At 39.6% G+C, this 13086-nt stretch overlaps 1 protein-coding gene across 6 annotated transcripts in view; it reads left to right on the top strand.

Annotated features, from left to right (window-relative positions):
* Positions 1–13086, top strand: part of adka (adenosine kinase a) — an 88892-nt gene that overhangs the window by 9227 nt on the left and 66579 nt on the right. For all 6 annotated transcript variants that reach the window (XM_007898717.2, XM_007898724.2, XM_007898683.2 and 3 more), the window contains 2 exon segments: positions 2971–3045; positions 8579–8632. In XM_007898717.2, coding sequence (XP_007896908.1) covers positions 2971–3045; positions 8579–8632 — 129 coding nt within the window.

The raw sequence follows: 13086 nt of genomic DNA, 5'->3' as shown, positions 1-13086 counted from the left end.
ACTACCTGGTGCCTGCTCCGGCCTCCTGAATGTCCCTTGTCCCCTCCGCTTCACCATTGGTGACGGTGCTCTCAGCCACTACACCCAAAACTCGGCATCATGCTCCATCTTGCCTCCTGCTTGCTTGTCTTCAGATTACATCAGAAGACCTTCCTCTTCGATTGTGCCTAGAGTCACCTCTCCCTGGCTCAGCATCAAGCTCTGCCACTGTAAAGCTATCCCTTGTGAAGTGCAATATAAATGCAAGTTTTTGTTGTTGCTTCACTGTTGAAGATGCTGTCCTTTTAATGACACATTAATCCAAGATCTTATCTACTTTTTCAGTTGAACAGCATTGTTCCCACTCACTCTGTCTGACGTAGTTTCATGGATGGGGACAATGACAAATAATTGTTCGTAATTGTTCTGGATCTCCATTGTATAACTGAGGGAGATGATAATTTTGTTTCCACCCCATCAGGCCTCTGCTGAAGTCACTTTCATGAATGCTACACAGTTGTGTAAAGAGACATGGGTCTGTTTAGCAGAAGTCAAATCTCTCCACGTTTAAAGTGGGGTGGTGGTGGCAGCGGTAGATGGAGATGTTCCTGTACTGTATTCAGTCCCTTCCACCATTTGGAGGTTTTGCAAAATTATTGTAGCTTTTGCCATTTATTAAGATCTAATTTCAGTTATCATCAAATAAGATGTCTGCTAATATCATAGGTGTCAGCTTGGTTCAGTTGGTCACATTCAGATTGTTTGTGGGATTATGGGACTGTGTTGGTTGTCACCTTTTCCAACAAATATAGTCACAAGCTCTTTTAAAAGTGAGGATTATTTATCAATAGTTTTGAGACGCAAATCTCTGAAATGCACATTTAATCAGTAGTTGATGGAGATGTTAAGCAGTTTCCCATTGGAATACTGTAGTATGAAGTGTGCTGGCTTTTAGGAATGCAGTGACCACATTTCAGACTTTACATGGTTTTCTGTTTGTCATGAATCTGCCAAATTCAACTTCCCTTCCACCCAATGTGGCAATTTTTTCCATAAACATTTCTTGTGCAAAAATAAAGCCAGTTTTTGATTTGTCTCCTCATTTTGTGTGAAGCAAGCACCTCCTATTTTGGTGCAAGTTACAACAGTGAATCTGATGGCTATAATTTGCTCTTTGATTCATATTGTTCTTCCCTGTAGCAAAGTGAAGAATCCAATTTGTCAAATTTAGGTTGATGGTTGCAGCAACAATCAAACCGAATGCTGTTCATTCATAAAATAAGGTGGAAACTAGTTTGCTATAATTAACAAGCATTTATTTTCACTTTCAAAATAAAATCTTTCCAGTTAAGAGGCTGAGATTCCATACCTAAGCAGATTTTTACACAGTAATATCAAATTTGCTGACTTGAGCAGTACTGTAACATCAGTGCCCTTGATATGTACCATCAGCAATTTTTTATTTATATCACCACAGTGTTCCGGACTCCCCAGCACTGTATGAGTTAGCAGCAAACCTGTTCCATTTCTCTACTGCTGTAGCTTTTGTTCAGTCACGAGAAAGTACTGTATAGTTGGAACAATTATTCTCCTCCCTAAAAAAATGGATATTCCTGGAAGAACATGGTGCAAGGGAACTTTTAAGTCTACATTTTCTGTATACCAATCCTGCTTTAGCTCAGCAGTAAAATAAACACAATAGCTGAATCTCTGGCATTCAGTGGCTACTATGTTTCTTGTTCTGAAGGTGCTGAGTTGAGGGGTAGAAGAAGAATTCTCTGTCATGTCCAATGTTGCAATGTACTTCACAGTAATAACTGTAAAGTGTCATTTCTGTTTTGTTGTCCATGTAAGTGACAGCCATTTTGCACTCAGTAATAAAATCCCACAAACAGCAATGTGGTGAATCCCCAATTTCTTTGGACACTGGAAGAAACTCTGTTTTCCTTTTTGAACAGTGCCATGGGATCTTTCACACCCTCCAAATACAGGGAAGCAGAACCTTGCTGTAATATTTCATCGAAAGAATAGTCTATCCATAAATGCAGCTGCACCTCCACTTTACTTAAGTGAAAGCTTAGGCAACAAGCTCAAGTGCCAATGGGGGGTTGAAATCACAATCTTCTGACCCAGAGACAAGAATTCTATGAACTTTTCAAGATACCCTCTGATATCTCATTGCAAATGCGAGCCCAGACTTTGAGTATCTGCACACTTGATCACTGGGCTTCCTAACTAAATATGATTCTGTTCACACATGGGTGCTGTCTGCAGTAATAATAATAATAATAATAATAATAATCCTTGCATTTGATATAGCGCTTTTCACGTCGGGAGGACGTCCCAAAGCGCTTCACAGAACACACTGTAAAGTGAATTGACTGTATATTTGTGGGCGAACGCGGCAGCCAATTGCGCACAGCAATGTCCCACAAAGTAGATAGTGATTAGCAGTAGAAATCCTTGCTGGCCCTATTTGAACTACTTGCCTTTTCAATACCTTTGAAACTTTTTTTTCACATTTGAAAAAGATTAACCTCCCCTTGCTAGCTTGCATTAGTTTCCTCAATGATTTTAAAAACATTTTACAACTTCCTTATGTAATGACCGTGGGCAAACTGTCTGACATGATATTCTGTGAGCGCTTTGGAAGAGATGTGTTTGTCTTTCAAATTGTGTATTGTAACTGGGTTCAAATCCTAGATCAGGACATGAACTCACATAGTCTAAGCTGACACTCCAAAGTAGTGCTGTTGAATTGTCGGAGGTGCCCCTAATTAAATTGTTCATTCTTTCATGACTGTTTGTGGGACTTTGCTGTGCACAATTGAACTGTTAAGTTTCCCTACAAATGCACACTCACTGCGTTTCACAGTAAATCTTGTGATGTGCTTTGAGACATCCTTCTGATGTGATAAAGCCCTATACCAAATGTAAGGATGATTATTATTGTAACCGAGGCATAATCATGCTTTTCTGCTTTACTTTCAGTGAAAATGTGCTGTTTGGCATGGGAAATCCCCTTCTTGACATCTGTGCTGTCGTGGACACAGATTTCCTTGAGAAGTAAGTTTCCAATTTATATTGATTATATGAGTCTAGATTTATATTTGTGTGGATGAAGGTTTAAATAAATACTTTATTTTGTATACCATGGTAAAATAGTCATTTGAATCAGAGTTGACGTGTTCTTGTGTGGGCTGTCAGGTGGAACATTGCAGAGCAAATCTGCCAAGAACACTGTGCGCTTGAATATAAAGAAGAATGCTATAACTTTAAACTTTTGATAGCATATATTTATTAGTTGTATTGAGTAAATATATTCTGAGATAAAAGAGTAGGTATTATGGTTAAATAGAATAGTTGGTATGGTTGAATTATAACATTTCACTGTACTTATGAAGTTTTTGCTTGTTTAGTGTAACCATCCATTATGGTTAACATTTAGAAAATCTCATACTATTCAAAGTGTGTTAATCTGAAATAATATTATGTTTTTTATTTGGTGCTTTTTCCCACAGTTTTCTATTGGGTAAGCACAGTTAATTAATTTGCAGGCAATGGTTGTAATATGGGTGCATCTTCAATGTATGGTGGGAAATGAAGTTAGATTATTTTGGTTGAAGGCTGGGAACATTGCCAGGTCTTAGAATAATTTTATGTTTCTTAAAAAAGGAGTAATTTCAACTGCAGAATTTTCTGTTTAAGCTGCAGTAGTTAGGGAATGACTGCAATAACCAATCCATTTAAACTAATAAATAAATACATCTACAAATGGTCTGAAATGTTTACAGACTCTTCAATTTAAACTTTTGATTTTGCAGGTGACCACATGAACAAATACATATACTAAATATGTTCCTGACAAATGTTTTCACGGTTGGTTATGGATAATTATCTAATTGCAGCAATTAATACAATAACAAATTACATTTGTATAGCGCCTTTCACTTGAGGACATGCTGTAAATACTGTCTTGATTAGGAAAGCGATAGACTGCAAATCAATTTCTATTGCTGGCCCCATATGGAATATTGCCCTTGAGAGGGTACAACAGTCAAGATTGTTCCAGATCTTCTGAATTTTATTTGTAAGGAATATAAAGAAGAATGGTTGAGGAAGTTGGCTCTGTTCTCCCTAGAAAGAGAAAACTGAGAATTGTCCCACAAAATCCTTTGATGTCTCTGATGTGGTCAATTTAAATTTGGAGAAATGCAAGGTACTATATATTGGTAGTAAAAATGTACAAATTATAGATGGAACGTGTTTTTATTGGCTGGGTGGGGGGCTCAGTTGAAAGAGATTTAGAGGATTTTGTTGACATGTTCACTGAATCCAAATTGAGTGAGGGGACCTAAATAATACAAACAAAATACTATGTTGCAATGGCAAATCAGTTGAGTTCAGATCACTGGAAGAAGCTGGTTGTCTTGTGGTCTGAGGCCTCACTTGGAATACTGCATACTATTCTGGTCTGCAATTTAAGGGGGCTGTCCATGCCCAGGAGGTATTGTAGAGGAGAACAATAACGTTAATCCTAGTGTAAGAGGACTGAGCTGTGAGGAGCGAATAGATAAATTGGATATTTCAATCTTCAATAAACTCCAAAGAGAAGATTTTCTTGAGTTTATATCAACTGAATAGATGAAGTAAAACTGGAATAACGCATTCGAACATGTTAACCAAAAAGGAGAGGGCTGTGAAAGGCTGAGTGATGCTGGAAAGTATTTCTTAACACAGGGAAAGTTGTCACTTTGAATGGGTTGCCAGGTCACATGGTTGAGGCCAGGACATCGGACTCATTTAAGAAACGGCTTGATGTTGCAATAGAAAATGGTAGAAGAGTTTGTGTGCTGGAAAGAGAAGGTCAAACACGTCTTTCATCTTTATCTGACTGGTGATCTTATGAAAACTAGAACCAAAATAATCGTTAAGCAAAGTAAACATTGGTAGAACATTATTCCTCAAGTTACTGAGGAAAACTTTAACCTTAGTGAATTTCTAAACTGGATACTTTTTAATTTTAATCTAAATTTGATTGTCCATTTTATTGTCATTATATGTTGTTTATTTTGACTTTATTTTTAAATACTGCATTTTTTTGAGGATTACTTTGTAAATTGAAAGAAAAAAATATTAGAATTCAAACAATGAATCTAAAGCTTCATTAACTGGTGCATTTTGACAGTTTTTCATACAATGGGAAAATTTCTAAAACCAACAACAGCACTCTATTTGCATAACAATTCTTTTATTTTAAGGACCTTCTACTCCTATCAACTACTGTATGTATTAAAATTGTATCTGAAGCTATGCTTCAATATAAGATTCTCAGCAATATTCACTGTGAGCCATCGATTCATTATTTGCTTATATGCAAGTTTTTTTTAATTCATTGGAAGATGCGACATAATAAATTATTTAGTAGAGCACTGTTTGTGAGCTTTGAATTATAGATGTGCTGTCGAACCAAATCACCCTTTGACCAGGTTGAATTATGTATTCTGTTCTTAATGGAATGGAATACAAAGCAGCTGTTGCAACATCTTGTTTGTTCAGATGTGAAATCAAGTTCACTCTGGCCTTGAGCCCAGCCACATCGTCTGAGTCAGTTCCTTCATCTTTCATTTTAACAAGGGAGTAACTTATTTTCCAAAAAATGTATTGGCTTTATTAGTACATTTCTAAATTATGTTGAAGTAAATTCTTTTAACTTAATTTACAAATGCTTTAAATAATGTGTGCATGCATTTATTGGATTAGTTTGTAGCTTTAACTGCAGTTGACTTAAATTTTATAAAAACTGTAAAGGTGAGGGAGTAGCTGCCAGAATGTTGATTTAGAATGTTTTTTTGAGGAAGAGTCGCAATGTTGTCTTTGAATGCACTTACGCTTCATGTTGCAGGCATTTTTCCAGGTGGATCCATTGTGACTGGCATGGACCATTAAACCTGGTTAATCATGGTGTGGGAGGGGGAGACATACCAAAGGATGATTATGCATGATGAGGTTTGAGCTCCTCAGCTGGGGGCAAATACCCTTTTTGAATAGTAAGTTTGTAATAATTTGTTGCAATGTGGTTTGCAAAGTGTTCTGCACTGTCAGAAGTTTTGAATCATTATTGGGTCTAGTTTACTTTTTTGAAAGATCAAAATTGGAGACGTGCAATGGTATAAAATATCTCATTTGCATATGAAACTTTCATTAACGTGAAGGTTTCAGCCAAATACAAAACATCAAGCTTCCGTATTAGTTCTGAATGTGCAAGTAGCGTGACATTTGAGTGTATTCATGGCTAAAAGTCTTCTAATTAAAAATTAATGCACTTTTTGTTGTCATTTGCATTTTCATGGAGAAAATGCGTTTTAAATCTCTCCCATAGAAGGCTATTTTACATAAAGGAAGAATGTTAATGTTTTTATTTGTGCACAATTATCATAAATGTATAGTCAAGAGTGTTGCAATTGTATTCAATTGTGTTTATTAATCTTGTATTTCAAGTTTGAGGCAGGGACAATGGTGACAGTGGAATTGGAAATGTTAATGTTGACCTTTCACTCTCATTCTTCACATCCAATCCTAATAATGTTTACATTGAGAAATCTTGGTGAAGCACACCACAAAGAATGGATACCAGATACATCTGAAAGTAGTGGTTAGGTTTTGTCAAATTTGGCTGTTAAAACCCTGTAGATGGAAAGGGCAAGGACTTCCACAATGTTTACAACAAGGTTACATTTGTATAGCACCTTTCACATCGGGAGGACGTTCGAAGTCCCTGGACAGTGTACAGCATTTCAGACCCGAGCTGGGGTCATGGGGGGAGAAGGGAGGGGAGGGGAAGGGGGTGGCCGATGGCATGGTCGAAGAGGAGGGTCTTGAGGCGGTTCTTGAAGGAGGCTAAGGAGGGGGCGAGGCGGAGTGACTGGGGGATGTAATTCCAGAGGTTGGGGGCAGAGTGGCTGAAGGATCTCTCGCCAATGGTGGGGCAGGTGGGTCGGGTGGGGGACGTGGAGCAGGTCAGAGCCAACTGAGCGGAGGGAACGGGTGGGTTGGTAGGGGGTTAGGAGGTCGCAGAGGTAGGGTGAGGTGAGGCCATGGAGGGCTTTGTATGTGAGGACCAGGATCTTGAACAGGATCCTTTGAAGGATAGGGAGCCAGTGGAGTCAGGCGAGTGTGGAGGACATGAGGTCAGGGAGTTTGGTGCAGGACAGGACACGGGCTGCAGAGTTCTGGATTATCTGCAACCTGTGGAGGGAGGAGTTGGGAAGGCCGACAGCGTTTATCCTGATTACATCAGAATGAGGATTTATTCTGATGAAACCACAATTGTTTTTGTTTAATGTCACATGAGAGTTTGGTGCCTCATTAAAATATTTGGTGATTATAAAAACAGTTTCTTTCCAGAATGCTGCCATTCTTTTTGTCTTCCAGATGTTGGTGTGCTTGAATTTGGATTCCATTTACTGTTCTGTAGATTGAGAGTTTTAGCCAATGGTGTATGCTGACTCAACCGCAGTGCTGGGGAAGTGTTGTGTTGTTGGAGATGCACTTGTTCAGATGAGACAAACGGGTTCATTCTGCATGTTCAAATGTTAAAGAACCATAGCACTTTTCAAAAGAGAAAGGAGTATTTTTTTAAATTAGTTTTTCCTCTCCTTAGAAGTCTGCACGAATTCCCAGCAGAAAGTGTCCAGCTTCAGATTTCTGCCCATGCTGCTTTTGACCTGATTTTTGAAGAAGTGGCTTTTGACTTTTACTTCAGTTTTCTCTACCCTCTTCTGGCTTTTTTCCTTGATCTTTTTTTCTTCTCTCTTCCCCTTTGAGGCCCCCTTTCCCTGCACATGCTGAGGCAGATACTGACTGTTTGAGGAATTACTGGGGTGGGGAATTAATGCTTCTATGGACTAGGTGTCAGAGGGCTTGTGCTGGAGGTTTCTACACCATTTGCTTAAAACAATTTGTTGTCACATAATATTGCAAATAACAAGGACTAGTTGGCCTTATTTGGTTCTCAATAATTCTGTTCATTTTCCAACATTACAATACATGCATTGAATTGTAGTTTGCCTACAAAATACAGAATCGCACACTACAACAAATCCTGTGAATCATTTTGATCATAGTTATAAGGTGCTCTATCATTAATTAATATATATTATATATATTATTATGGTGTTGTAGATTCAATGTGTTGAATGCTCAGAGGAGATGAACCAGAATGTACAAATCTTGCAAGGAGTAAACATTTATAAATCATTTTTAGATTTTAAAAATGAATATTATTGTGCAGTGTGTGTTTTCCTCTCAAAAATTACAGTTGTTTTGGATGAGACATTATTTGTTATTCATAGCAAAAAAGTTATCAAGTTTGTATATTTTGAATAGATTATCTTGAAAAGAAATCTTATGCAACCTTCTAGCCATTTGGGGAATTAGTACCTGCAGTTTATGTTGTTTGGCATTACTATAGAGAGGGCATGTCTGAATCCGTTTATATAACCTACTCCTGTTGCTTTGGGAGGTTGCTATTTATGCTTCCATTTTAGAGATTGTGTCTTTATACATTAATGTGTTATGTGTTCATCCCTGTTTGAAGGTATGGGCTGAAGGCAGATGACCAGATCCTGGCTGAAGAGAAACACAAAGACATGTAAGTCCATTTTAACTGCACAAAACATATTTTTTAAACTTTCTTTATGGAACCTTTTTGTTTATTCAGCATCTCTCGTACAATGCGATGATCTAGTATTGGCGAGTACTTTTTGCTGGAAGGGAAAAGAGTGTTGTCTCTTTATGATGCTGTGATGTGAAAACTTTGTGTGGGGTATCACTCCAGTCCATGCTTTTTTTTGGTCACCTGTGTTTCTGACACATGTGGAAACCCATAACCAGGGCCAATAGAAAATTGAGAGGAGTTATTTTGTGCTATTAAAAGGCACATTTTCCTGTACCTCTTTATTTAAGAAGTGCTTAGCATGCAGGAGTGATTGTTGCATAAACTGATCTTCTTCTCAAGTGTTAAAATTTAACGTGTTTAATGTTGATACGAGGTCACAACATACTGGACGAGTCAATAACCTTTTAATCTTTATATGACTGATTATTTCCCAGCGCTTGGATTTCAAGGCCTTCTGTGAATCCCATATCTCCACAATCCTTACCACGTGTGGCTGAATATCATGGATCTGTTGCCTCCATGTTATCTGACAGTCCCTTTGTAAACCTTGCCAAGAGTAACTGACTATTATGTTGCTTAATAGCCATCATAGTATGAAAAGCAGCATATCCCAGAGCTCCAGTCCACTGGCCTGCTCTGAACATTAAGAGATTGGATAGTGTTTCACTGTAATTGCAGACAGCACATCAATTTAACAAGGTTAACAGGAGCTGAGTGGTCAGCATGTCAATTTAACAGGGTTAACGGGAATTTAAAGGGAAATCAGCATTATGATAATATGAACAGCTATGATTCCTGTTTTGATATGACAAGGTCGTCCCTGCTCCCAGTGACTGGTTTGCTCTTCCAAGTCTGCCGATGAGTTAGCCTGACGATGCTGTCACTGGAGAACTGCAAACCTGCCTGGCTCGAGAACTGGACTCACACGACTGCCATGGAGAGTGAGCTCAATTCTGACATTCCATTGCCAAAGATGTCGCCTTGGTGCTAGTTCAGCTCCAAGGTGACCTCTCTACCTCTCTCTCTACCCCCCCCCACCACCACCACTGCCCCACCAAAGAGGATAATCGCTTCGTGCTCCCTATGTAAACAGCAATAGGAAACGGTCTGCTGCACTGAGATGGAATGCGGTGAATAATGCATGTCGTTTTTCTGTTTCAGTGCACAATGCACGTCTTTTTTGCTTAAAAATGAACAGTCACATAACTAATGAAGTAAACCCAAAGGATAGTCATGGTGGTCGGGGGTCATCAATTTTAACAGTTTTATTATATTGCACCAAATAGTTTCCAACCATGACTTAGTGTTTTCTAATTTATTTAAATTGTATTTTATGTTTTGAGGGATGGAGGACAGTATCTGTTGACTTTGTCAGTGCCGTAGTTCAGTGCACGGTGTTGTTGACTTTAAATATTTTTTTTGTCCATGCTTTAGAAAAAAGGCCTCAACTGATTTGGTTAGGGAGAATATGTGGTGCACTGCTGTTTGCATAGCACTTTAACTCTACTGTTAGTTAGGAACGTTGAGCGATGATCCTGACTTAAACCTCTGTTTCACAAAACATAGCCTTGGTTTACAGTGTAGATTTTTTTTACTAGAATTCTTTTTATCTGAACTTCCAATGAGGTTTGTGTAAAAGTAATTAAATTATTCTTATGCCTGATATTCAAAACTACAATCTGTCCTTTTTCAAGTGAGCTGTTCATATCAGCATATTGTTTTTATTAGATCCAGCACCTGCACTTTTTCTTCCATCTCTTGTAATGAATCCTGTGTGCAAGCAATGCCTGTGGAATAAATAATGTCATTGGTAAACATTTGTTGTTGATAAGGTGTACTTTGCTTTTAACCTTGAGTAAATAACCTTCAAAATAAGTATTTGCAAGCTGTTTCCTAGAGCAAGGCCTGCCATGATGACACGTAGACTTCCATGTAAAGACTGAAATGCTTGAAGTGGGGGAAAATAGTTTATAAATTGCAGTATAATAACTGATCTTTTTCACCAGAGTTGAAATCCACCCATTGGAATCAGCCTGCCACAGGCACCAATTTGTAGAGCAGTAGAATTGCTAATGGTTTGTGAAAATAGTTTCATTTCTTCATATTAAAATTTAGGTGGAATTTGAAGAGAATGAGTGCTGTGTATTCCTGGTGACAATAAGGCAGGAGTTAGGAGTTTTTATTTAAAACACAACCAGTCAGCAAGAAATAGAAGATTTTCAGAGATCACAAAAACGTTCCTGATTAAAACTTGTGGCAGAAAACAAGTTGAGCTTGAGTTGGGCCTTTTTTGAGAAAATGTTAATGGAAAGAAGCAACTCAACGAAAGGTTATAATACCATAGGCAGGAAGAAGAAAGGGAATTTACCATTGAGGCAAGATAATTGTGATGATGGGTGGAAATTGGGGTGCAATGGAAAAGGTATGTACGGTCTTGTGACTGGGAAATAATAGTACAGAAAGCGATAGGAGGAGAATGGGCATAGAAAGATGAGGGCAAGTACTATTAAAAAGACTAACAAATAAAGTGGACATTGGAACAGCTAGATTGGGGAAAGAAAAAGGTGTCACTGGGAAGAGAGCATAACCTGAGGGAGCAGAGAATGTGAAGAGTGCTGTGCAGAATAAATCGTGAACAAAGAGAGTGGTGAGGGCCATTATTAAGATGAATCAAAAAGATTTTTAAATTAATGATTCAGAAATAGATAGTAGAGAGCAAAGTAATCATGGGGGAGATGCCCACCTGAAAATGGCTTTGTGGTTCAGAACTAAACCACAAAGCCATTTTGGGGGATTGGTTTGGAAATATTTGGTGTAGTACTTTTGGCAAAAACTGCCAAAGCTGGTTTCCATTTAAAGCAATGATATGAAATCAACAACAACAAGGTTACATTTGTATAGCGCCTTTCATGTCGGGAGGACGCCCAAGGCGCTGGACAATGTACAGCATTTCAGACCCGAGGTGGGGTCAGGGAGGGGAGGGGAAGGGGGGTGACCGATGGCATGGTCGAAGAGGAGGATTTTGAGGCGGGACTTGAAGGAGGCTAAGGAGGGGGTGAGGCGGAGTGATTGGGGGATGGAATTCCAGAGGTTGGGGGCACAGTGGCTGAAGGCTCTCCTGCCAATGGAGGGGCGGGTGGGTTGGGGGACGTGGAGCAGGTCGGAGCTGGCTGAGCAGAGGGAGTGGGCGGGTTGGTAGGGGATGAGGAGGTCACAGAGGTAGGGTGGGGCGAGGCCATGGAGGGCTTTGTAGGTGAGGACCAGCATCTTGAACTGGATCCTCTGAAGGCTAGGGAGCCAATGGAGTCGGACGAGAATGGGGTCACAGAGTTTGGTGTGGGAGAGGACACGGGTTGCAGAGTTCTGGATTATCTGCAGCCTGTGGAAGGAGGAGTTGGGAAGGCCGACAAGCAGGGCGTTTGCATAGCCGAGTCTGGAGGTGATGAAGGCATGAACTAGAGTTTCAGCGGCCTGAGGGGTGAGGTAGTGGCAGAGTCGGGCGATGTTATGGAGGTGAGGGAAGGCAGAGCGGATCATGGGTTGGATGTGGAGAAGAAAAGACAGTTGAGGGTCGAACAAGACACCTAGGTTCCTGACTGCCATGGTGGTTGATGCTACCAGAGCCTGAGGTGCAGAGGCGCTGGCGCGAGCCAATTAGGAGGGCCTCAGCCTTGTTCACATTCAACTGTAGGAAAGTTACCCTCATCCAGGACTTGATGTCTGACAGGCAGTCGGTCAGGACAGTAGTGGTCCTGGAGTTGAGGGTGGAGACAGAAAGGTAGAGTTGGATGTCATCCACATACATGTGGAAGTTGTGGATGATGCATTAAGGGGGAGCATGTAGATATTAAAGAGGAGAGAGCCGAGGACAGAGCCCTGGGGGACGCCAGATGTGACAGTTCGGGGGCTGGAGGAGAAACCGTTAGAGGCAACAAAGTGGAGACGGTAAAAGAGATAGGATTTGATCCAGGCAAGGGCATGTCCGCAAAATCAAATAGCACAAGTTGAAGTAAAGCTCAAGGTCCTGTTCCGATTTACAAATGGTTTACATATAGGTTTGCTTAACCTAGATGCGGACCAATATTTGATGGGATATTAACCTCCTGCTACTCAATCAAGGTCATGTATCCAGCAGTCTAATGAAATCTTGCCAACCATGCAGTGGAAAAAAAAGCTGATGACTGTTTTAATTTTCCTATGAGGAAAATATTGTGTGTGTATCAAGTTCAACTTTAAATGTAGAAACTACCTGTACTGTTAGCTCAAATCATTAAAAAATGAGGTAGTTCTGAAAATATTACTGTATTTTGTACTGTGGAATTTCTGAGCTTTGGCTTGGACTTAACAGTGCCAGAGAGACATTGGAATTTGTTCAGCCAGAAATTTGCTGCAGGCTAGAAGGGCTATTTATACTAAAGAAGACAAAC

Source organism: Callorhinchus milii, unplaced genomic scaffold (genome assembly GCF_018977255.1).
Source record: "Callorhinchus milii isolate IMCB2004 unplaced genomic scaffold, IMCB_Cmil_1.0 Scaffold7, whole genome shotgun sequence".
In the NCBI taxonomy this organism is placed as follows: domain Eukaryota; kingdom Metazoa; phylum Chordata; class Chondrichthyes; order Chimaeriformes; family Callorhinchidae; genus Callorhinchus; species Callorhinchus milii.
The sequence above is the reverse complement of the archived record's forward strand: the minus strand, read 5'-3'. Positions and strand labels throughout refer to the sequence as shown.